This window comes from Diuraphis noxia, unplaced genomic scaffold (genome assembly GCF_037042655.1).
Source record: "Diuraphis noxia isolate RWA-SAM2 unplaced genomic scaffold, SU_Dnox_SAM2 contig0001, whole genome shotgun sequence".
In the NCBI taxonomy this organism is placed as follows: Eukaryota; Metazoa; Arthropoda; class Insecta; order Hemiptera; family Aphididae; genus Diuraphis; species Diuraphis noxia.
This window is the reverse complement of record NW_028301711.1, coordinates 94,628,525-94,653,499: the sequence shown is the minus strand read 5'-3', so window position 1 is coordinate 94,653,499 and position 24,975 is coordinate 94,628,525. Positions and strand designations below refer to the sequence as shown.

General features: G+C 27.9%; 1 protein-coding gene, 1 long non-coding RNA gene and 1 pseudogene across 2 annotated transcripts; 1 reads left to right on the top strand and 2 right to left on the bottom strand.

Moving 5' to 3' along the window:
* Positions 1 to 2,444: 2,444 nt before the first annotated feature.
* On the bottom strand, positions 2,445 to 4,033 carry LOC107167009 (histone H3.3A). The gene is made up of 3 exons (XM_015515891.2): positions 3,842 to 4,033; positions 3,271 to 3,559; positions 2,445 to 3,001 (listed from the first exon to the last, which is right to left on the bottom strand). The coding sequence occupies exons 2-3, from the start codon at positions 3,550 to 3,552 to the stop codon at positions 2,873 to 2,875; spliced, it is 411 nt and encodes a 136-aa protein (XP_015371377.1). The 5' UTR covers positions 3,553 to 3,559; positions 3,842 to 4,033; the 3' UTR covers positions 2,445 to 2,872.
* Positions 4,034 to 7,455: 3,422 nt separating this feature from the next.
* On the top strand, positions 7,456 to 8,330 carry LOC149062522 (uncharacterized; annotated as a pseudogene).
* A 1,097-nt stretch (positions 8,331 to 9,427) lies between these two features.
* On the bottom strand, positions 9,428 to 10,919 carry LOC149062521 (uncharacterized). Its single transcript, XR_016189953.1, has 6 exons — positions 10,799 to 10,919; positions 10,611 to 10,670; positions 10,334 to 10,387; positions 9,867 to 9,953; positions 9,629 to 9,712; positions 9,428 to 9,562 (listed from the first exon to the last, which is right to left on the bottom strand). It is a non-coding gene; the product is annotated as an uncharacterized LOC149062521 (long non-coding RNA).
* Between the last annotated feature and the right edge of the window lie 14,056 nt (positions 10,920 to 24,975).

Here is a 24,975-nt window from a genome sequence, read left to right as displayed (position 1 = left end):
ATCAACAATATTATCATATTGGAAGTGCAGATTTGGCTTATGAAGCTAAAAGAAAAGATAAATAGATAGCAAAACTGATGAAAAACATGTTTGCATATCATTCGACTTGCGACAATCTTTAGCAACACCATTTATTTTACCATCTGTTGCTTTTTATAAACAACAATATTGGACATACAATTGTAGCACACATAATCTTGCTACAACAGGTCAATCAAATTGTTACTTACGGCATGAAAATATTGCTCGAAGAGATGCCAATGAAATAGAATCCTGTATTTTCAAAGAACTGATGAACTTGCTAAAAAGTATTACAATTGTTACCTTATATTCAGATCCTTGCGGAGGACAACAAAAAAATTCTCATATTGCAGCCACGTTAGGTGCTTAACTTAAAAAAAAAATCTTCAACAAAAATAATAAATCAACCTAAGTTCCTATAGTGTTTGGTAACAAACATATAAAACATATATATAACAGTGACCATTCCCAAATTTAAAAACAAAAAAAGTAAAATTTCTAAATGTCATCCCAGAGACTGGACAACTCTTATAAGATGTATCGACAAAAGAAAGCTATAATAAATTAAGTTCATGAACTTAAACAAAATGATTTTTATGATTTTGCATCATTAGTTAAAGGACCATTGATTTAACATAACAAAAATGAATAAAGTATAACATTTTTATGGCATGATAGTGATTGGATAATAGATTCAACCCAATAATTAGGATATTATACTGTAAAATAAGTTTAAATTATGCCTAATCATTCAATGTGATTAACTTCAAAAAAAGAAATAAAACTGTATGGCTTCTAATTTTAAATTGAAAAATACTTATAATCCTCCAGTTCCTATTTCAAAAGAGAAAAAAAGATCATTTTGACATTTTACAATTAATACCAAACATTTACCACAATTTTTATAAGAACATAGTAATTGATGAAGAAATACTGCTAATAATCTTGATTTATATAACTTGAATGATAAAGATAATAATCAATAATATTAATTATTGATATAAAATTGTTAAGGTAATGTTTTTTGTTTTTATGTTTAAATATATTTTTATGATTATGAAGTAATATTATATTTTGAATTTAAAGTTTTATATAATAATATTATTTAAATACTTTATCATAATAGAGTAATTATTAATATATGGATTTAAAGTGCAACAAATAAGCTATAACGCGCTAATATCCTTATTTTTATACTGTTAAATTGCAAGTTTGAATTTTAACTATTGTTTATTTATACATAGGTTTTTTATTTTTAATTACATAAATTTTCATTTAAGACTGTTACACTAATAATACATTATTATTAATACTACAATACCTAATTATGCCATTTTTTTATTCAATAAAATTATATTAAATGAGTTGAACTTGAATATTTTCATTTAAGAATGAAAAAGCCAATTGAATATGATGTATTTTCTTATTGTTATTTATTTAAATAGGTACCAATTATATTTAAAATGCTAATATTATGTATTTATAATCTCGCTTAAATTTAGGACATAATTATAATATTATTTTTTAATAATTTAATAATATTACAAGCCCAAGTTAAATTGATTAAAATGGTTTAAGTCATAATCTTTAGGACTAAGGTTAACACTAAAGGGTAAATGTCTCATATTGTATAATAATGAGAACTAATATATGGACAAAATCATAAAAAGGTTTTTTTTAATAATAAAGCAATTTTTGGTTTAAAATATTTAATCATACTTAGTCAAGTCATAATCAGTCTTAGAAAATGAATTTTTTAAACATTCAATTAGTCGCCCTGAAAACTTGATAATTAATATGACTTATGATTATTTGACACCAAAAAAAGATATTTAATAAAATATTATGTAATCTTAAAATAAAATATGTAAGGTAATTCTTTAAGATTATGAAAACTTTAATAAACCAAGTTAATTTTGAAGTTTTCCGAAAAAATTTAATTATTATCGCCAGTTTATTGATAATCTTAATCACATTTTTATGTTTTATATACAAAGTTAAGTTATAAGAAAAGAAAAATAGTTTTCCAATGAAGAAATGATCAAAGAAGAAAATTACTATACAGTTTATTACAATACAACATCTAATAATTTAAATAATATACCAAAATAAATAGATTTGATTACTAAATCTTAAATCAATAAACTAGCTCAATTGATGGAAAAGAATGATGACCTCTAATCTATAATAAATAGTTGTAATTACTCTACCTAAATATAATAAAATATAGTAGTAAATCAAATGGACAATTTAAAAAAAAATATATAATTTTCAAAAAGTATATAATATACTACAGATTTATCTAGTAATTCATGTTTATTTATTTAAAGCAATTAATATATAATTCTTTTAAGTTTTAAATATACATGGATAGCAATTTTAAATACAATAACCATAAATAAAAAAAAACGCACTTATATTTTGAATATTAGATTCTTAAGCAACAGAATTATTTATTAGAATTTAATATAAAATAGCATAGCATAAATTAAAACTATTTAAATAGTTTGCTTAATGAGTTATAAATAATTTACTTAGTCGCTTATTTGTAATAAGCAAATTAAGTAATTATGAAGAAAATTATTCTTTGAATGACTTGAGAAATATGACATTTACGGTATATAATATTAAGTAAAATAATTTTAAATGCTGCTATTGTTTTTCGAAAGATTGTTTCTTTAAATAAACACTTGCTAATAATTAAATATGTACGAAATAAATCATTAATGTTTTTACAATTAAATATTTCACGGTCACACATTGATATGGTTATAATTTTTTATAAAAGTTGATCCAGATAAATTGTTAAAAAAAAAAATAAATTACACTTGAGAAGAATGTAATAGATGAATTAGGCTCTTTCGCCACGGATACGTCTAGCTAATTGGATGTCTTTAGGCATAATGGTGACACGTTTGGCGTGAATGGCACACAAGTTAGTGTCTTCAAATAAGCCAACCAAGTATGCTTCACTGGCTTCCTGAAATAGAGAAAATTTAGATATTAGAAATTGTATGATATGTTTAATTAGTGAAATGTCAGTAATATCACTTTGTAAATTAATTATTAATCTAAAATGGAACATCAAAACTACTGATTGAAAAGTTATGCAATTATTCAATCTAAATATCTATCTTATTCAATATAAAATAAAATCTATTGAAAGAATTACTAACACAGATTATTAAGACTACTTACAGTAGAGTAAACATATATTATAAATTAAACTTGTAAAACAGCGATAGGTACCTGCAAAGCTCCGATAGCCGCACTTTGGAAACGCAAGTCTGTTTTGAAATCTTGGGCAATTTCTCTGACCAAACGTTGGAAAGGCAATTTTCGAATCAGCAACTCTGTAGACTTTTGATAACGACGAATCTCACGAAGAGCGACAGTACCTGGACGATAACGATGAGGTTTCTTTACTCCACCTGTGGAGGGCGCGCTTTTACGAGCGGCTTTGGTGGCCAACTGTTTACGGGGAGCCTTTCCTCCGGTAGATTTACGAGCGGTTTGCTTAGTACGAGCCATGGTTCAACTGAAACAAATTCAGAAATCAAAGCAACATGACATTGTACCTATTCAAACAAAAATAAAACATCAACACTCAAAGTGGAATGGGACAAGGAGACCAGCACCAGCGTTCTGATGAAAACAGAACATCAGGCCAAATTCCCAGCCGGACATGAGAGCATCAAAATCAAAAACCTCCGGCTCGGGTTGACTGGTATTGTTCAGACTAACGTCGCGTTGTGGTGAAAGTTGGAAAATGACGGAAATGCTCGTGGATTGTTTAATTCGCAAATCCAATAATACTTACTACTTGCTACACGTGAACGGTGTCTGGACAAGTCAATATACAAAACGAAGACGCACGGCTACAGAAAAATGATTTTTGTGCAATTCAATAATAATTAATTAACATTAACAAAGCTAAATTAATGTGATAGCGATTACTATATTTGTCTGTCGTTAAGACGACCGACGACACTCGTATAGTCGTATGATCGGCAAGCTGATCAAAGTAACGAGCACGCCGATTGGCCGATACCACAGTTGTCGATAAAACAGACAATAATATGCTGAATAAATATGTATGTAGCAATTATCCTTGACTGATAGTGATAGGGCATTTAACGAGCGGCATATTATTAACATTCCGCACTTTAAATAAAAACCTTAGGGAAATACGGCCTTCTCATTGGTCTCGCATATTTAGCGCCAAATTCAAATTATGTTTTATTATTATAATTTATAATAAATTTACTATTGAATAATATATATTGACTATTTATTTAAAATTTTAAAGAATATCAAATATTATTAAAATATATAAAATAAATATCTAATTATTAATTATTTCTTTTTATTTAGAATTCTTTTTATAAATTAATTTAGATTTATTAGGTATTTATTTAATAATTATTATAGAATGATTGATGTTTTGGCATTTAACATATTATTGTACATTATATATCTTGTGATTACTTTTAAAATAATAGAATAGTAAGTACCTATAGTAAATGCATCCATCTAAAATTCAAATATAATATATTACACATAAGTGACAGGAAGAATTTTCAATTCTTATAGCCACTAAGTGAAATGTTTGTTAGTCTGTTCCAAAAGGAAAATACATTCAATGCAAGTTAGTGAATATAATAATATGTTCATAAATTCATAATAGAATGTTTTAATCTTTATATTCAAACATGTGTAATTACGAATTTATTAAAGTAGATTAACTAATAAATTCAATGCACTTTTCTATTGTAGTATTGCATTAGTTAATTATATTAACATAATAGCAAACAAACTTAGTTAGAAATGAATAGAACATTTTTATCAATTAATTATTTCTATTATTAGTCACATAATCCTTCTAATATGATTAAAAAGGTTTCGTTTTCTAGGTTGTGTTATGTATTTTAAATTAAATTTTCTGTAAATGCTTATGAGTTGTTTAATACTCTTTAATTCTAGAAATTTCGTCAAAATGAATCTTAAACTAAATTCTAGTAATCTTCTTTCTTCTTTTAGCAATTTAATTATCGAAACAAATGACAAAGTAACCAAGGTACGTTAAAATTTAGTAGATTTATCCAGTATATATTGGTAAGTTTCACTTGGGAAAATAAATGTATATTTTTCTGTTTGATTAGGTTGTAATATAAAATATAAAATTATAAGATGTACCTACCTATTGGTTTGTATAAATTAACTGCATTACCCACGAAGTGGTAATTAAAAAAGATAATTTTTCGAAATTCTCAGCAGTTTTATTGAATTATATTAATAAATAAAAACAAACAATCAACTCTTTAAATGTATAATATAAATTTCATCACAATCAAATGCAACAATGCATTGTTTACAAATGCATAAAGGACATAGGTAGATCGGTAGTCAGGCGCAAAAATTGTTTGTTTTTTGTATATATATTGATAGAAGATATAGATATATGAATTATTTGTGTTATTTTATTATCGTTTTAAAATTCAATTTAATTAAGAATTAACATTATTTGTATATATGATTCTTACTGAAAGGCTTCTGTCATTGTCATTCCATCATTCATATATTCCTCAAAAGTTTGTCTTAAATCATCTGTGGCTTTCAAACATCTAAGAGCCTCTGATGTGTTGATACCATGATTGTGTTCATTCCAAATTGTAATAACACCGAGCAATTTGTCCTGTAAATTATGTTATCATAGTTTACATAGAATACAATTGAGGTATAACATATTAATAAAAAACAATCTTTAACGACAAAACATATAATAAAAGTGTATAATACCTATAATACACATGTTTGAATCTAAAAATTAAAAACATTATATTATGGACATATTATTATATTCACTAATTTGCATTGAAGGTATTTTCCCTTTGGAACTGACAAACAAACATTCTACTTAGTAGCTATCAAAATTAAAAATTCTTTCAATCATTTGTGTGTAATATATTAGAATTTAATTTAAGATGTATTTATTATAGGTACTTACTATTCTATTATTTTAAAGGCAATCAAAAGATATATAATGTACAATATTATGTTAAATGCCAAAACATAATCAATCTATAATTATTATTACATAAATACCTAATTAATTTTATGATATATTAATTACAATAATAATATAACAGTTATCCAAAATATTATGTTCATTATATTTTAACTTGAGCTTTTCAACTTGTGTTTTTAGATAGTTATTTTTTATTACATTATTTTTAACCATGTGATATGAACTAAAACACAGACTATATAGGTGTCTGTGACTAAAGAATAACAAATCTTTCCTACATAAGAAAACAAAACCTTTCTAATATGTTAAATTAAAAGAAATAATTAATAATTAGATATTTATTTATAATATAAAATTTTAAATAAATAGTCAATATATATTATTCAATAGTACCTAAATTATAATAATATAACTTCATTTGAATTTTACACTAAATAAGTGAGACCAATGAGAAGGCCGTATTTCTCTATGATTTTTATTTAACGTGCGGAATATTAATATGCTAACGGGCGGGATTATCAGTAAGTTATGATGATTAGACGACATCCAAATAAAAAGAGTGATGATTCTTTTTCTCGAACTTGCAGCCAACATTATAGTATTATTATATTTTTGATAGTGTTGATACGATACATTGCTTTATGTTATTCGGTGACAATGTTGCAGTGTTATAAAATTTTTTTCATCTACATCTTTGGAGCCAAAATCGATGAATCAGTTTTATTTTTAAATTAATGTTTTTGGTAAATATTTAGTTAATGTGCAGATTAAGCTGATTACTGAAATCTGAAATAATACTTAAATTTATTTAAATTACTTCTATAAATTGTTGTTAACTCATTTAATTTAGACAAAATGTTCTTTAAAGTTAAATAAAATTTAGGTACAAATAATATTATTGTTGTTTAAACATTTTTTTAAAAACGAGTGAAAACTTACCTCAGTCCACTATGTTAAAAATGTTTTTATAGATATTTTAAAATAATTTATGTTGTTCTTTTAACTATTCTTCAAATAAATACAATGAATTTTATAAAATCTTTTTAGAAGTCCTACTGTTTTTCATTTCTATAATTCTATAGAATTTAATTGTTGATATCAAATAATAAATTTGAGTTTAATTTGAGTTGCAAAATACTTATCAGTTTAATTCACTAATTCTCATTATTATCATCGGGGCTAGGATTTTATAGCATTTACATATTTCTATAATTCTATGAGATTCTTAAAAAATAGCAGAGTAATATGCTAAACATGTGTTTCATGATACAGAAAACTCAAATTAAAAAATATATTTACATATCGAATTTTATAAGTTTGGCTCTGTTTTTTTCCGATTTTGTACTTCAACGTTTTCATAGTTTCTACATAGTGCATTTTTAAAACAAGAGTTCAACTAAAATGGAATGTATCGTCAAATACTATACAACGACGATGACGATGATGAATAGAGATTATTGCTATACAACGTCGACCTCGGATATTTTATGAAAGAGTCAACTATTGTGAATTGTATGATGATCATGATTTCATAAATCGATTTCGTGTTTCTAAAGCTACGTTTAGTATGGTCTTGACATTGATAGAAAATGAAATATCACCTTCTTCTCAAAGGTAAGTAGCTTTTAATACAATTTGAAAACAGTTGCTGCATGAAAAACAGTGATACTGTCGGAGACGACATCATCTATTGTAATGTTACACTAAAGTGATGATGTGCACAGGAGTCTCAAGAAGTGTAACTTTTTTTTAACTATATGGGTCGGATGGACGACAATTAACTGACAATTTATAATACTGCTATAATGACAGGATGGTCCTAACTTGTATACCAACTATCTTGTAAAGACAGCTTAATCAGTTGTCCAATGAGATCCATATAATATGTAAAAATAACTATTTATTTTAAAGCTTTTATCTTATTTATTAAAAATATTGATGTTGTCGTCGAATAACCAACAGTATGTAAATCCTTCAACTGTATGAAAAGTTATATTGTTGTGGTTTTTTCTTCTACCTACGGTATTACTATTTTTTTTCTTTTAGAAACAGAGCAATATTGGCACCTATTGTAAGCTGTACGCCTGTACATTATGCTAAGATATCTTGCTACAGGCCTTTTTTGTTAGCTATTTCTAACTTTGTTGGGGTTAGTGAATCATCAGCCTGTTGTTACCTTCACCAAACATGTAGAACCATAGAAAATCAAAAACAAAAATTCATGCCATCCCAATTGAATGATGTTGATACAAAAAGAGTAGTCACTGGATTTTACAGCTGAAGTAGATTTCCCAGAGTAATAGAAGCTATAGACTGTACCCATATAAAAATTCAGTCACCAGGTATAAATAAAATATGATACTACTGCCACCAACTATATTCCTTTTTATGCAACTAAGATTCAATGTAACTTAGAGGTGGAGATAATGGGGAAACCTTCGGAAATAGGAAAGGTTTTTTTTCCGTCAACGTCCAATGCATTTGTAATCCATGGCTAAAAATTACAAACATAGTTGCTCGATGGCCAGAGTCATGCCATGATCCAACCATTTTCGACAATTCTTTAATAAAACATAAATTTGAAACAGGACTCATAAAAGGATACCTCTTAGGTGAGGGTGGGTATGAAGTGAAGCTCTACCTTATGACTCCTCTGCTGGCCCCTAGGACACAAAGCGAGCAGTTGTACAATGAAAGTCACATCAGGACTAGAAATGTTATTGAAAGGCAAATATTGCTTGGTTGAAGATGGTGGGATAGATTTAAATAAATTTTGTGATTATAATTTGTACCTAATGTATCTAACCAATGTTTTTTATCAAGAGTAAGAAATTGATGTTATTTATTCAGAGAAGAAAACTTTCTCTAGTCTTGAAATACAAGAGGTAGGCAAGAAAAAGAGATCGGGTGATAAGGGACCACTTTGCCAATTTACAGTTATATGGTAAGTAAATAGAAATTAAAATTAAGATTTAGGAATTTCATTTGAATTATTTATAATGATCAGATAATGATAGTAACAAAAACAAATAATAATATTAACAGAAGTAATAACAATATTAATGAAATGCTTAAGGTAATTTATATAACACAAAAAAAAAAAGTAATAATAACTTTTACCTTTTGAGAAGTAATAACAATATTAATAAAAAGTTTATGGTGTATATATATAAAAATATATACATAATTTATATAGCAACAAATAACAAAAAAAAAAAAAAAATAATAATAATAATAACTTTTACCTACCTTTTAAATATATACATAATTTATGTAGCAACACACTTCTAAGTTGTAGTTAAAAAAAAATAACTTAATGTTTTGTATTATTTAATTTGGTTTTAAGAAGTTCTATTTTTAATTTCATTTTTTCTTCTTTTAAGATAGCATTCCTTTTTCGAACATCATTTATTCCAATTTCCTGCTCCAACGCTTTTATTTGTAAATCTACTAATTTGTCCTTTTACTGCAAGAGGTTTGTTGCCTTGGCGGATCGGCTTTTGAAATGTTTTTCTAAAGTATGATAAGTATATGTTATACAAATTCTGAATAGAATAAATTCAAACATGCAAAACTCACTATTTTTTTTGTTGAGGGGAGTACTTTTAACAAGTTTTATATTATGTTGATGAGTTACCACGTCCCATTGGCTGACACTTGCACCTGAGAAAATGATATATAATATTATAAAGATTCTTTGTACCTAATATATTTATTTGTATTATTGTAAAAATATAAAATTTAAAAAAAATAAGGCTATTATTAGCAGATTTATTAGATATATTATTTTGTTGTAGGCAAGTTTACTTTAACATACCAAAGTCGGTAAAGCTTCTTCTTGCCTCATTAGCAGTTTCATAGTTACTGGGAACATCTATATCTATGTTTTCTTTCTTGAATGGTTCTAGAAAAACAAAAGCATATCCATGACAACATAAATAGTTAACTTGTTATTTAAATTCAAATTGCAATTAAAAATAAGATTATGATAATAATACATATTGTAAATATTGAAATTATGTTTAATATAATTATTGTACCTATTTAAAAATTAAATATTTTTGATTGAAAATCAAATTAAGTATTTATGTATTATTTGTATATTGTATTAATAAAATATTGTTTTAAATATAATGTTTGTTTTGTTAGGTATGTTAATATATACAATTTGATATTATTATCATGAATGAGGTTGGTAGGTAATAATAAAAAATAATTTGAGAAAAAAGCTTGAAAAGGTATCAAGCAATACCTACACACAATATGCAAAGTTTGGAAACTTACTTTGTTTATTGGTTGAAGTTGATGGTATGGAGTCCTCAGTTAAATCAGGCATCACTGTTAAGTTAAATTATTTAAATTATAATTTGCAAAATGTTAATTTATGTATAATGTATATATTATGTAATAGGTTGTAATATACATAAATATTAATATGATTTATTATGCAGCAAATGAGATGTTTTTAATTAAAACTATTAAGCTAAAAGTCTTTAAAACATAACATTGTCAGAATCTAAAAGTATTTTTTAAAGACTAATTAAATGTAATATGGTCTTACCAGTCACATAGTATGTTTCGTTGTCCTTGTCTTCATCATCATTGTCCTTTAATTCATTGTCTGAATGGTGAATAGGTATTATCAGTATTCAGTATAGAAACATAAAACAAAAAGTATAAGAAAATATGTATTTTGATAAGCGTCTAGCAACTATTTTGTAATATAAAATAATTTGAGCTTATATATACCGTTAACTAGATTATCAGTACTGATGGTGTGATAGTAGATTGTGCATAGTTCAAATTGTTGAAAAAACAGAGTACGCTTAAATACGTAATTAGGTAACTTATTGATAAATTTGTTATATATCATTATAAGATTGTAAACATATAAATAAAAAAAACAATTTGACGAATTATGAATTTGAAATTAAATATTTTTTGAATATATATTTATATATATGTTGTGTGAGATATATACATAATGTGATACATTATAATATATCGTTAGAACTGGACGGCATATTGATTGTAAAATTTGTGGTCTTATTATTACTGTAATTAAAATAATTAAAATTTCTAAAATCGATATGTGTATTATGATGTTGATTGTGATGAAAAATTAAACTATATTAAATTTGACAATTTTGACTTCAAGGTTAAAATACATTAAAACATTGACCTCATACAACGTGACACAGCCAATAAATGAAGTTTATATTCCAAATGTTGAATCTGTTGGGGAAGTTCAGTAAAATAATTACCGAAGTTAAAATTAATCAAACTTTTATTTTTAAACTATAATTATATAATAAATTACTTACTATCTGCTGAAATATTTGATTTATTTTCTGATAAAATCATTAGTATAATTACTTTTAAAACGTATGATATTAAAAAATTAACTCTCCGTGCCGTAAAGGTATCTGAAAAAAAAATTAAACTGATTTAATGATATTATTTTCCCATTTTATTTACAAGTAGAATATAGAACAACTCATACATCGACGAGAAAAAATTAAAAACATTTTTTTTTAAGGTCATATAATGATAGATAATAATATGAAGCTACAAGTATAAAGACGCGTCCAGACACCACACGGAAAGGTCTGGACGAGCCTTGATAATTAATTATATAATAAGGTCACTTACTTTTTAACTCAATTATAAGATTTTAAAATGAATGCTGGACAATTTTGTTTTAAAAAGTTTAAAATTTTTAAAATTTTTATTCATTAAATAAATTTGACCATTTAAGTATGTTATATTTTTATGACTATATAATTGTGTATCAATGGAATATTTTCAAATCTATGAACTGTTAAAATTAATTGTCGTAGCAATTAACAAATTTAAAATGGACCAGCTGATTATGTTTTTCGGGAATATCTTTGGCCCGGACAATGTCGGTTGGGACAGCTAATATTGTGTATATATTGTCATAGGCATGCACAGGGGGGGGGGGGGTGCCGGGTATGCCATGGCATCCCCTGCAGTCTACTCAGATAGCTCATTGTTTTATGTTTTTACTTTTAATAATGAAAACTATCAATATTATCATAATTTTTTTCACAAATGTAACATAGAGTTCTGTAGTTATGTATTACATTTTTTTAGGAAAAAAAATTCTGATCTATGTTTTTTTTTTTTTTTTGAAAAGAGTTAAAAATTGAGTTATTTTGAATTATATTGGCATAATGGCATCTCCTGCGAATAAAGTGTGCGCACGCCTATGTATATTGTGTACATTCTACTTATGGGGCATGATAATATTATAATATTCGTTATCGTCCTTAAGAACTTTGCGTAATATTAGAGGGAACACCTCTCCGACGTCTTGTTTCGATGGGACATGTTGGCAACTACTTATTGTTATATTGAAGGTACTTATTTAATTTAATTCTATTTTAGGTGCTTCAGACTATTAAATGATAAAATTAATTAATTGGCCAATAATAGGTATTGATGTTAATATGTTAAAATTTTGTAGAGAGTAGAAGTGAGTCGTGATGTGGTAGGTACCTACCTTGGATATTTTTATTATCGTGAACGGATCGAATTCATCTACCCAAGCCCCGATGTTATCTGTTTTCCGGGCGATACCCTTTGAATACATTTAACCTTTTTTGCGACTCGTTTGCGTACAAATGAACAACTCGATTGTGCACACGAATTATTAATACCTGTGATAAATCACCCAAAACGTAGGACTCGTTTGCGTACATAAACTATAACAAAAGTCTACTAAAACCATTAACAAAAATAATGTTTAAGATTGTTTTCAAACATTTTCCTTCTCACTTCTATAGACTGTATGTTTACAACAGGTGAGATTAAAAATGTCTTTTTTTTTGTTAATTTAATTTAAATTAAATTTGTCATGTTTTTTCAATGTTATGTTTATTGTATTTAATATTAAAACAACGTTTTCCTCTGCGCATTTCAAAAACATTTGATATTTGAATATCCATGGTACTACACGAAATAAATTGACTATGCTATCTCGATAGCATCACACGTTCGACTAAATAATAGGCATATACCTAGTAACATAGAACCACACACTAGTTAATTAATTACGTGTATGTTATCGAAATTTGTTCTACAAGTAACAATATAAGTCTAATTTGATAGCTGTATGCACACAATTCTTCATTTTCAGGTCGAAATTAGTATTAACAGTTTTCACATTTTTCGATGTACGCAAACGAGTTGTCAGTTTACAGGTAAAAAATTGTGTATTATGCGCAAGCGATTATCATCACTGTTTCCTCGATCTTATATTATATAGTTTTACAACTACTGATTAATAATGTATTCTATTATTCCTATATAATATATAAATATGTTTTTCACCCGTAAATATAAGAAATTCGATTACGATCCAGTCGGTCCTACCATTTAAATATTAATAAGATACGGTACCTTTAATATCTTCTACATATATTTTGTGAGAGGGGTTGTTGGTGGTGAGGGTCGTATCGGACAGCCCGTCGCCGTGTATTGTGTTGTAATGCGATTGTCGTATAAATTTACGTTATTTTATTTTATCACCTATACCTACCTACCTACCGAACGTTTTCATACAAAAACTTGGCATATATACATAATCTGCGTCGTATTTATTGACAATCGTAAAAAAAGGTATAACATGTATTATATATATATATATAGTATATACATAATGTTTATGAGCATATATGGGTATTATTGTATATTGTATGTGTTCCTTCGTGTACCTACTGCAATGCAGGTGCTCTCTCTTTATACCCATGGTGCCGACATTTTGACGCCAAAATACTTATTGCTGAGAAAACACAATACATACAGAATTTTGAACGGCGACTATTGTTACGAAATATACACCATAGGTACCCAAAACGGCCAAAACGCAAAGATCAAGGACTCAGGGGTGGCCAAACGGTGGAGACTGGAGGGTCGTGAAGGGTCGATCTTAGATTCTTTAGAATGCGATTCGTATAAATGTAAGAATTTAATACCTAGGTATATTTTACATTTAGTAGATACTTGTTATCTACATCCGCATACATATTTTGGATTAACCTGTTAGAGTGATTAATGCATTTTCTCACATAAAAGTTATAAAATCTGAATACTGATTTAAGATTTAGATTTATATTCAAGATTTAAATTTACATTCTTTTTGATGACGATTTAGAGCAACGCGTCTATAAAATACTTACCCCTTATCACTTACCTTTTATAATTTAAAGGGCATAGTATTAATCACAATATTTTAGGAACTTATAACATTCTAAGCTATTGTTACAAAAATAATAATTAATATGTAATTTAAAATTGTATAAAATATGAAATAATTATAGCAACTTACAGTTTGGAAGTTAAACCCAATGTAGCTCAAAAATATTCTTGACGACTTGACATTTGAAAACAATTTATATATACTATTATATTTTACTTTAGGAAATTTTATTATATTATGTTATATTTTATATTATATTATATATTATATTATATTATATTATATTATATTATATTATATTATATTATATATATATATATTTATATATACTATTATATTTTACTTTAGGAAATTATATTTATCAAATATTTTAATCAATAAATAGTGAACCATTTATTATTCATAGTTTATTCCGTTTAAGTAGTGTCAGTTTTGTGTAAAATAAAAAAAAGACCAAAAGTGATGATATACATGATAGTCTAGTGCTTCTCTACACTAAAACTGGTCTACATGGATAAATCACCATATTTTATGTTTGTTCGTTTTTCCCGTATAAGTCAAGTTATACAGTATGTAAGTAAATATTATTGGTACGTTGCATATAATATTTTTATATTTCAATCATTCGCAGTTATAATAAATAATAAATTAATAATACGGAAAGTTTTGTACCTTCAGAAATAACGTCGTTAGGTATATTTATGTTATTGTATTGAATAATGATTAATAAGTATAATTACTACGATATTATTTATAATACATAAACATTATAAGCAATATTTGATAACGTCTTTTCGGCATGTATATTTGTAAAGGGTACTGAAACCGAAATAAGGTGGATCAACCCTTCAACCACTCCACACCTACTCATTACAAAATTTCGAATATAAAATCCTCGGTAAACGAAAACATTTTTTATCCGTGTAATCAAGTAATGGTTACACCCGTAAAGATAGTTTTTTGCTATTATAGATCAAATATCTATCGTCGTGGTCGTACCTACCTACTTATTTTTAAAATATAATAATATTAATAATACACCAGAAACTGAACAGACAATCATCATCGGGATAGAATCTATACTATAGATGATATTTGAGTCCTGTCATTGACGAGGGTTGAAAATAGCAGATTTTAAACATTTAAATCTATTGTGTTATGTATATGTAGAATTGTAGACGTGTTGTATTGTAGTAACCAGCTGCAGCCGACGCCGACACCCTGCAGTTCACAAGCTTGCTTTTGTTATCGTCGTTCTTATACCTTTATTTAAAATATATACCCGAGTATACGACCGAAAAATAATGCCCGTAAATATGGCCCGTATAATATTGCGCATAATATAAAAATATAACTCTGGTGCAGATGGTCTCCACATGACGTGCTAAGATCCATATCTCACATGCAGTTATTATCATCATTGTATCCATATAGAATATACAGATTGGAATCCCAACGCTGCAGGTAGTGAGTCGTTTCTCTTTTCCTACACACATATACACACATAATATATACTTCGTATTGATTACTGACAATGTCTGACACATAGTATGTGGTATTTATATGACATAGTATTGAACAATGATTAATAAGTATATTATTTATAGTACATACATATTATAAACAATATTTGATGACGTTTTTTTGACACGTATATTTGCAAAGGGTAATGAAACCGAAACAAGGTGGACCAACCCTTTAACCACTCCACACCTACTCATTACAAAAATTCGATAAAATCCTCGGTAAACGAAAATATTTTTTATCTGTGTAATCAAACAATGGTTACACTCGTAGTTTGTTGCTGGTCATCTTTTGTTTCAATGTTTGACACATATAAAAGGAATATTATCATAAGGCGAGTAGTGGTGACGTCATGAGCGGATCATAGCAGCTAGTTCCACACTCCGCACGCGTATGCATGCACCAAAATGTACCATCAACAGAATATTTTATCTTATTAATTATTAATAATATATGTAAATAAGTTATATTATTGTGTATGCAGGGATGGGTGCGTGCGGGTATGGAACTATAGCTATAGTGATCCACTCATGTGGTGACCAGGTGTTCTTTTTTTCTTGCATTGTCCTTTAGTTTTCTTATTAATAATACAAGTAGAATGTTAATATGGTGAGTATATGAATTTTTTAGTTATCACAGGCTTAATATACTTTTTTAAAGTTTAAAATTGAAATTTAAAAACTGCGCAGTTTGTTAACTATTGATCTAATATCGATTTTTGTGACACGATAATATCGATACAAATTATATAATTGACTGGGTGGTTTGCGTTTGGGAAAGTTTGTAAAAACTGTAATGTGTTTGGATGACATTTTTCAATATCCCGTGATGTGTTTGGGCAGTATTTTATCATGAAAATGACATAACAAAAAACGAAAATTTTTAAGGGGTTATAGTTATTAGGATTCTTTAAAATTATAGTTTTGAATAAAAATGAATAATTTATTTAATTTTGTCATAAAATGATTTCAACTTTTATCATCTATATTTGGTACTATAAACACTGTTCAAACCGCTGCCCTTTTTTTCGAACTGGTCCGCGTGAGCGCGTGGCGGACGAGGAATATTCGAGAACTTTCGTATCGCTCGTTGTCACGCATTGTTCTTTTTATCACCGGCCGGCTGCTTGTTGCTTAAAGTCGCCACACACTGCAGCGGTGGCGGTAAAATTCTTTGTCTTGGTGCCGCCGCGGTGGCAGTAAAATTGAGTCCGACATCATTTTGCCGTAACCGCTACCGCCACCGCCACCGCTACCGCTGCAGTTGTACCGTCTCTGATTAAAGTTAACCGGAGTTTAATCGGCCGAATTTGCACGGTTAAATATCTGTTATCAGCTGATTAAGCGTAATCGAAGTTTAACCGAAGACGGTACAACTGGCCCTTATACGTGTGCGGCGTGTGCGCGACAGCGGTTCAGTCTGCCGTGAGCTGTTGTGATTTCATTTAGTTTTTGTGTCGCGCGTCGTACGACGTTGTTGAAATCCACAGCAGCAACTCGAAACCACGTGTTTCTCTTGTACGACGCGATTCGGTCAATAGACATCTCATCCGTCGCAGGACGCATCATAGCGTTGTGGTTTCATATAGTTTTGTGTCGCACGCATACGACGTTACGACCAGTTTTAATCGTCTTCCGCAAGCGTTGGGTGCGACTCGTTACTAATATACGCTGTCGTCGACTCCGTCATTTTACGCCGGTGCGTTCACAGTCTCCGGATCCGCCACTCTCCGCCTGTCCATAGGCCGTCGTCGTACCGCCACTCTCCGTCGCCACTACGGTCACTTGCTGCCATCGCGAACGTCGACCGCGTTTATAAATACGACGAATATGGGTCAACGGCCGCTCCGTCAGCTGTCTATTATCGCGTTCCGGCACGACACCTGGATTCAGTGATAAATCCGATCTTCGTTATTATTTTGTATATTATATTATTGTATCTTGTGCATTTGTATGAATTTTTTGTTACTATTTGATTATTATTACTTAATCATGAAACGTCCTCACTAATATAATTTGTATTTCTTTATTATTATTATCATTATTCGCAACGATCAATACAATATTACTGTTTAGCAACAATTCACCCACAATATTATCTACATTATTTTTTCATTTATTAATAATATTATTAGTGGTAACAACCGTTGCACGGTGCGAGTTGTCGGGCCAACTCTTCACAAGAGCTCGACGGCGTAAACAAACAACATACCATACGTATTAACTAACACTAACACTGTAATAAGTTCACGTTTCCAATTGTAAATTAAGTTTAGATTTACCATATAATATTTTATATTTTTATCTTTCATCTTTTATAATGTATCTTATTATCGTATAATCACTCAAATGTAGTATTCACCTAAACGCTCAGCCGATTTGCGTCTCAATAACGGAAGGCAAGTTAGCGGTTGAATTTACAACCTGAAAATATTATTTTTTGAGAGACAAGTTACATACAGCCCTTGGTGAATGGTTTTATATTTTTCCCACTTCCCAGGTGTTAATTTTCATCATAGGTATAAACAAGTATCATTGTTTCCTCTTCCAAAATATTTAGTATTTAAAATGCTTCCCCTCGCAGCATGCGCATCATCTATTATACAACATAAAACTTATTTAATATAACTACTTGTATTATTTAATAAAATATAATTTAATTCTTTTCGGCGATTATATCGCACATACTCAAATATTTCTTTTCAGTAGATACGTAACCGGCGTAACGAGCGTAATGGCCATCTCGTTCGAAATGAGCATATGATTATTAAATTATTTATGTAAAATAAAATTAAAGTTCGAGCGCTAATAAAATCGCTTTGTGATTCATAGCACATGTTTTCACAGTGCGTAACAACGTGCTCATATTTGTTGACATTTCCAGTCCAAATTCGATAATTTGTTGTTGACATCACTGTCGTAGATAATGATGATGATAATATTATTCATTTGAATAATATAATAATATAAATGATTTTTCGCAGACCTATATTTTTATATGTAAATGCCCTAAGACAATATAAATAAATATTGTAAAAATTACATAAAAATGAATTTTTGGCGTAATAATTCCATCTAAAAATGACTAATCACTTTTATCGACAAGTAACTGTTCAAAAGAGTATGTTGACCCATATGACCCATATTTAATGTTGTGGGCACGTTTAGAATAAGATATAACCCGACTACCCGTGTATTCTACAAAAGAAAAAGGTCACTACTTTGACGTAGCCTGAGTGTTTCACGGTTAATTTAGACTATTTAGAGTTACCTAGGGTGCACCACGAGAAGGTGAACTGGCGTACACTCCAAAAATATTATATTATAGGTTTATTTGATTCTTTTGGCTTAATTAGTCAAATTTTTAAATGTTGAGTGATGCTACTAATATTAAAATGTGTATTTTTATTAAAATATGATGTTGCATTTTTTAAATTTATTATTAGGTATGTTGATTTTTGTATGCCACAATTTTGACGTAATTAAATCTATAGTATATAGTCTGTACATTTTTAATTGGTAGTTGTTATGTTATCATATTATCGTGTTAACAATTATTAAACTACCCTTTTTATGCATATTAATTTTTATATATTATTAGCTTTAGTTGTCGTGGTTGTGAATTTATATTTTTGACTCTTATGGTCCAACTTTTTCCAAGTATTTCTAAACAATGGTAATAATATATTATTATACATTTTTAACTTCAGGCAAATACGGACATAGGCACATTTAAATTCAGTTACATAGAAATTATACACTGTACAGACATAGACATTAAGATGTTTATCTTTGTCTGTCTACTCTACTCTGTCTGGTAGTATACCTCTGAGATAAATGTACCTATAGGTAGTATGCACACTATAAAGGCAGACAAAATATCAGCAGGACGCCGGCGTCGGTCGGTATGTCGGTATCTATATATATGTAGGTATATAATATAATATGTATATGTATTTAACATGCCATCCTCGTTAACCCCACGAGCCGGAGTCAGCTATTGGTGAAATTGTATACAAATAAAAAATATGTTTATAATATTGTGACGGAGATGATTTTGAGATTAACTGTTTATCGTACATATACACAAAATACAATTAATACAAAAAATATACCTAAATATAATAACGTGCGGTGCCTGTGTGGCATGAAGTGGTATCCAAACCTCTGATTACATGCTACCTATCTGAGCTGTAACATAAACTATAATCGAATTACAGCGATGTGGGTTGGAGGTGATTACGGGGTAGGGTTTACTTATTTTATAATCGGTATCCACATATTACTAAACTATAATGTTATATAGGTATTATAATTTTCACTAAAAGTATGTGTGTGTGTTTTGGAATGACTCATAACATAATATGGTATAAAATGTAAGAGACTCTATATTTCTATAAGAAATTTCCACAAAAACTGATTGTTTTAAATGAATAAAATGAAGCATGTTGCTCGCAAAATTGGAGTTTCATATGGTTAGGACAAAAAAATTCTAAAAATGCATTTTGTGTTATTTTTAGAATTTTCCATATAAAATCGATTTTGTACAAAATTTAGGATTTTTTATGGAAATATTTGAAGATTGTGGCTTATGCAGATCCACCCGTCAATCTTTAAGACTAACAATGCAAATAATACAACGAGTAATAAAATAATTACAATACTTATCCACGCTTTTTTCTTATAACTCAAATATCAATAAAATAAATAAATAATTTTACTATTTTTTTTATCAGGCACACGCGGTGATAATTTGATCATATTACATACAAGGCGTGGTTCCTAGAATATTTTTTTGGATTGACAAATAAATATACCTAACCTAATTAATCAATTAATTTTTATTGAAATTTTTGGTGGGCCCCCTCCTCCTGAATCAGCACCTCTTACCCACGCAACAGTAGTTAAACAATAGGTACAGTGTAAAATAATAAAATTAGAATTATCAACAATTAATAAATTCATTGTCCATGTATCTGTATTATCTAATAATTAATGTAATAGCCCATGGTGCCCAACCTTTTTGTTTTATGGACTATTAATATGTAAACAAAACAAGTCACACTTACCAAATTTACAGATTCCAGGTATATAATATAAACATGCACCTTAAAATAAAACGATAGAAGAAATATAGACGCGTATAAAATCATATAAAAATCTCGATGTTGGTTTCAATAAAATTTTCAAACCCTTGGAATATTTGAATTTTATAGTAATTTTCGTCAACATAACAAAATAAGGGAATCCAACATTTAAATAATCATTGGAATAATGCATCTACCAATCTTTCTTATTTTTTTTTTAGTATTGAAAGTATTATCAATGATATTTCTTATTTCTTATTTTTGTACTTGTAAATCAGCTCCAAAATTATGTTTTCATTTAAAAATTTGTCGATTTTTGTTATTAAATTAGTCGTTACATAGTAGTTACATTATATACAAACATACACGTCTTACACTTTTATGTTATATTCTATAGAAGTCCATAAAAGCAAGGATATTATTACAATGAAACTTATTTTATGGACTTTTTTCTATAGATTTTAAAGTTTTGGCGAAGCACTTATATTAAGTCGACGGAAAACCGGTTAAGAATAACTAACACAGATACTTGACCAGTGTCCGCGGTTACCTAACCTAACCAACAAGCGGCCCATGGGTTGGGAACCATTGTAATAGCCAATAATTATTTACCTAAATTTTTTACGAGTATGTGCACCTATATAATTTGCACTTGCAATTGTAAGTGTATTTTTAAAAATTGTTTTATTCTTAAAGCAGTAACTTAACGTGTTTAAAGACGATTTCAAACCGAAAATTATTTTTTTTTTTTAAATACACCAATAACTTGAGCTCATATAAATTATGTTTGTATATTTAAATTTCTTAAAATCTCAAACTCTCAGTTTTTAAACTTAAAATAGTATCAGCTCCATCGCCTCCATCGGCTGGATTGACAAAAAGTATTCGGGTACAAAATATGTTTAGATATAGATACCTACCTAAGCTATTATATATAAATATATAAATAATTATTTACGTTTACGCATCGCAAAAGCTGTAACTTACATCGTTATACGTAAGTACACATTTACAAGACCCATATGTATACAATTGAAAAATTGCTTATTTTGAACTTCTTAAAAACAGTCCATTTTCAATTTCTTTAGTTCGTATGTAATATTCTTATGGTAAATTGTTTGGATGATAAAATATATGTTCAAGTGTGTGGATTGTGTTAATGTTTAGCTTTAATATTAGAAATTTTTCTAATACACATTACTTATATCCATGTTCATTTTTAAAAGTATCTAAGGTTATTTCTTAATTATGTAAAATACATTTTTACTGCTAGATATTTAGTAAATTCATAATATAGGTAAATATGTTGTGTCTTGAGTGGTACTTTAGCCTTATGTTAAACAAATTGTTAACATTTAATTTTGGATTTCATTGATGTAGGTATAATAGTTGTTTAATACCTACGTACCTCCTCATATATAAAATCACAATTAATTATAAATAATATTAATGCTTTTTTTAATACTCTAATTTTCTTAGTTTCAAAGATATCTATTTGATTTTTGAAAGCATACATTTGTAGATGTTGGTTGGGATGGGGTTGAATAAATCAATAGACACGTTAATTACGGAAAAATACTTTATTTTTATGAAGTCAACTCTTGAACAAAATATGATGTTTGTGACGTTGTGTCCACGTCAACGGTCAATCAAAAGCTGCCCTGGTCGTCCGCTGATCTTTGGGCCGACAGCTCAACCCGTTGGCCGCGGCTAGACCAATTCTCGGTCACGCTTTTGAGGACGTCGATAGAGACGATAACCTTACGATATCGACCGCAACACATTATCTTTTATTTGTTACAAGTACTTATATGAATGTGATCATTCTATTTCAGGTTATGGAATATTTCCATATTTATACTTATATTTACGGTTTTTAACTATTTTGGTTTGGCATGTAAATACTTAGATATATTTTGAATTAAAAATGTTTGTGTATGCAGTGAATAAGTTTTATTTGGTTGATTATAATTAACTATGATAAGTATATAATGCGGTAAATTGTTAGACTTATTTTTGAAAAATTAATTTTGTATTAAAATTTATGAACAATGTAGCATTTGTTGAATATATCAATCATTATTTACAATTAAAACAAAGTTCAAAATTTAAGTGGGTTGTGTATAGGGTTCTAAAATTTCATGAAAGTTTCATAAAACATTTCATTTTTGTGAAAAATAGTAAAAAATCATATTAATTTAAATCTAAAGTGGAAAATGTAATAAATATTTCTTATATACCTATTATATTATACAAATTACATAAAATTCATATCAACATACTTAAAAAAGTTTCAAAACATATGAATTACCTATATGAATTTCCTAATTCATGTTTATTTAATATTTTATAGTTACTAATTAGTGGAGGTTTAATATTTAATAAGTCATAATAAATTAATGAATTATAATTAATAATTATTGATATGATTTATTCAAGATAAGAATGATAAGATAATGATAATATTTTATATTATTAATATTATAATATTCTCTTTCTCTACATAATCATGAAATTATAATTACAAATCAACTATGGAATCAGTGTGACCATCACGGTTTAAGATAGAATGGTTAAGCGACGAGGTCTGATATTTCGGCGGTAGAGTTTCTTATCAAAAATATGAAAAACTCACTGCCCCGTGGTGCGATCTCGGATCTACTAAATTACCACCATACTCTTGATATTCTTTAAATTTATTAAATAATAATAATTAATACTATAGTATAATAATTAATTATTATTATATAGTACCTACTTCATAAATCATAATACTTTATGATTGAAAACGTAGAAGAACTTTTCAATGTAATTTTTTTTAACAAATGTCAGTTTAAATTGGCATTTAATAGCTTTCCAATCTAATACCAGCACCTGCATCCTTTATCGCCGTTTATGTGTATGACTATTGCTATATACTGTAGTATAAACAGTCATACAGAATAAAATGCTGTATATTATTTTCTATTTTGTGGTATGACTAAATAGTAAATAGTAAAATGCCGTATGGGATTATTGTTTTTGGTGCCAACATTTAGTGATAGGCCATGTTGGCACTGGAAGCGCTAGTATCCAGTGAGTAAAAACATTTATTTGATAAGAAACTTTTCCGCCGTAATGTACCATGGGATTGTATGAATCGTCGCTCAACCATTCTATCTTAAACCATGGTGACCATGTATTGATGATTTTTTTAAACATATCAAAAAATAAAAATAAAAATAAAAATAAAAAATATTATACAATATTATAATATTTTACATATATATTTTTCAATTTTTCATTGAAATATTTCAAAAAGGCTGAAAGTTTCAAGTTTTCAATATTTCATGCTCATAACCCTAGTTGTGTACAATTTATAATCATGGGCCATGACCATTATACCATTATATACCTACAGTATTATATTATTTGTCGATACTTGTTTAAAAAAAAAATAAATATATTCCTACTAGGTACGACGATTTAAGAACGATAGAGCAAATAATGCGCAAATCATTATTTTTTTTATAAGTGACTGTAACTTAATATATTGTTGTGTTCGTGACTTAAACGAGTTTTAATTTTTTTTACGTATTTTACTAACCCAACATAAGAATTATGGTGTGATTAGAACTCGCAATTTCAGTGAGGCACCGTTTTTAAATATAAAACCTTGGATTAGGAATATATCATAAATTTACTATTTAGAACTAAACGTCTTTATTTTAACTACCCTTCTTTTTTCTCTTTAGCGCTTTTTTACGTAAACAATATTTATTTTGTCTACCTTTGGTTAAACAGGTGACCTAATTAATTAACTTAACCTATCATTTAATCTTCGAAAATTTCAAAACAGTTAAATAACAATTATCACTATACTAGTGATATAGTTCACTATCTTCACATATCGCCTTCTGTCACCTAACTCTAAGTAAGCATGTAAATTATGGTAAGACATGAATAAATTCATACCGGGTGAAAAATGTATGACTTTTTATTAGAATAATAATATTATAATTACCAAATATATTATTTAATTTATATACCTAAGGAATAATAATAAAATACACAGTTTATTTATTTATAATAATCATATGTTTTATTATTTAT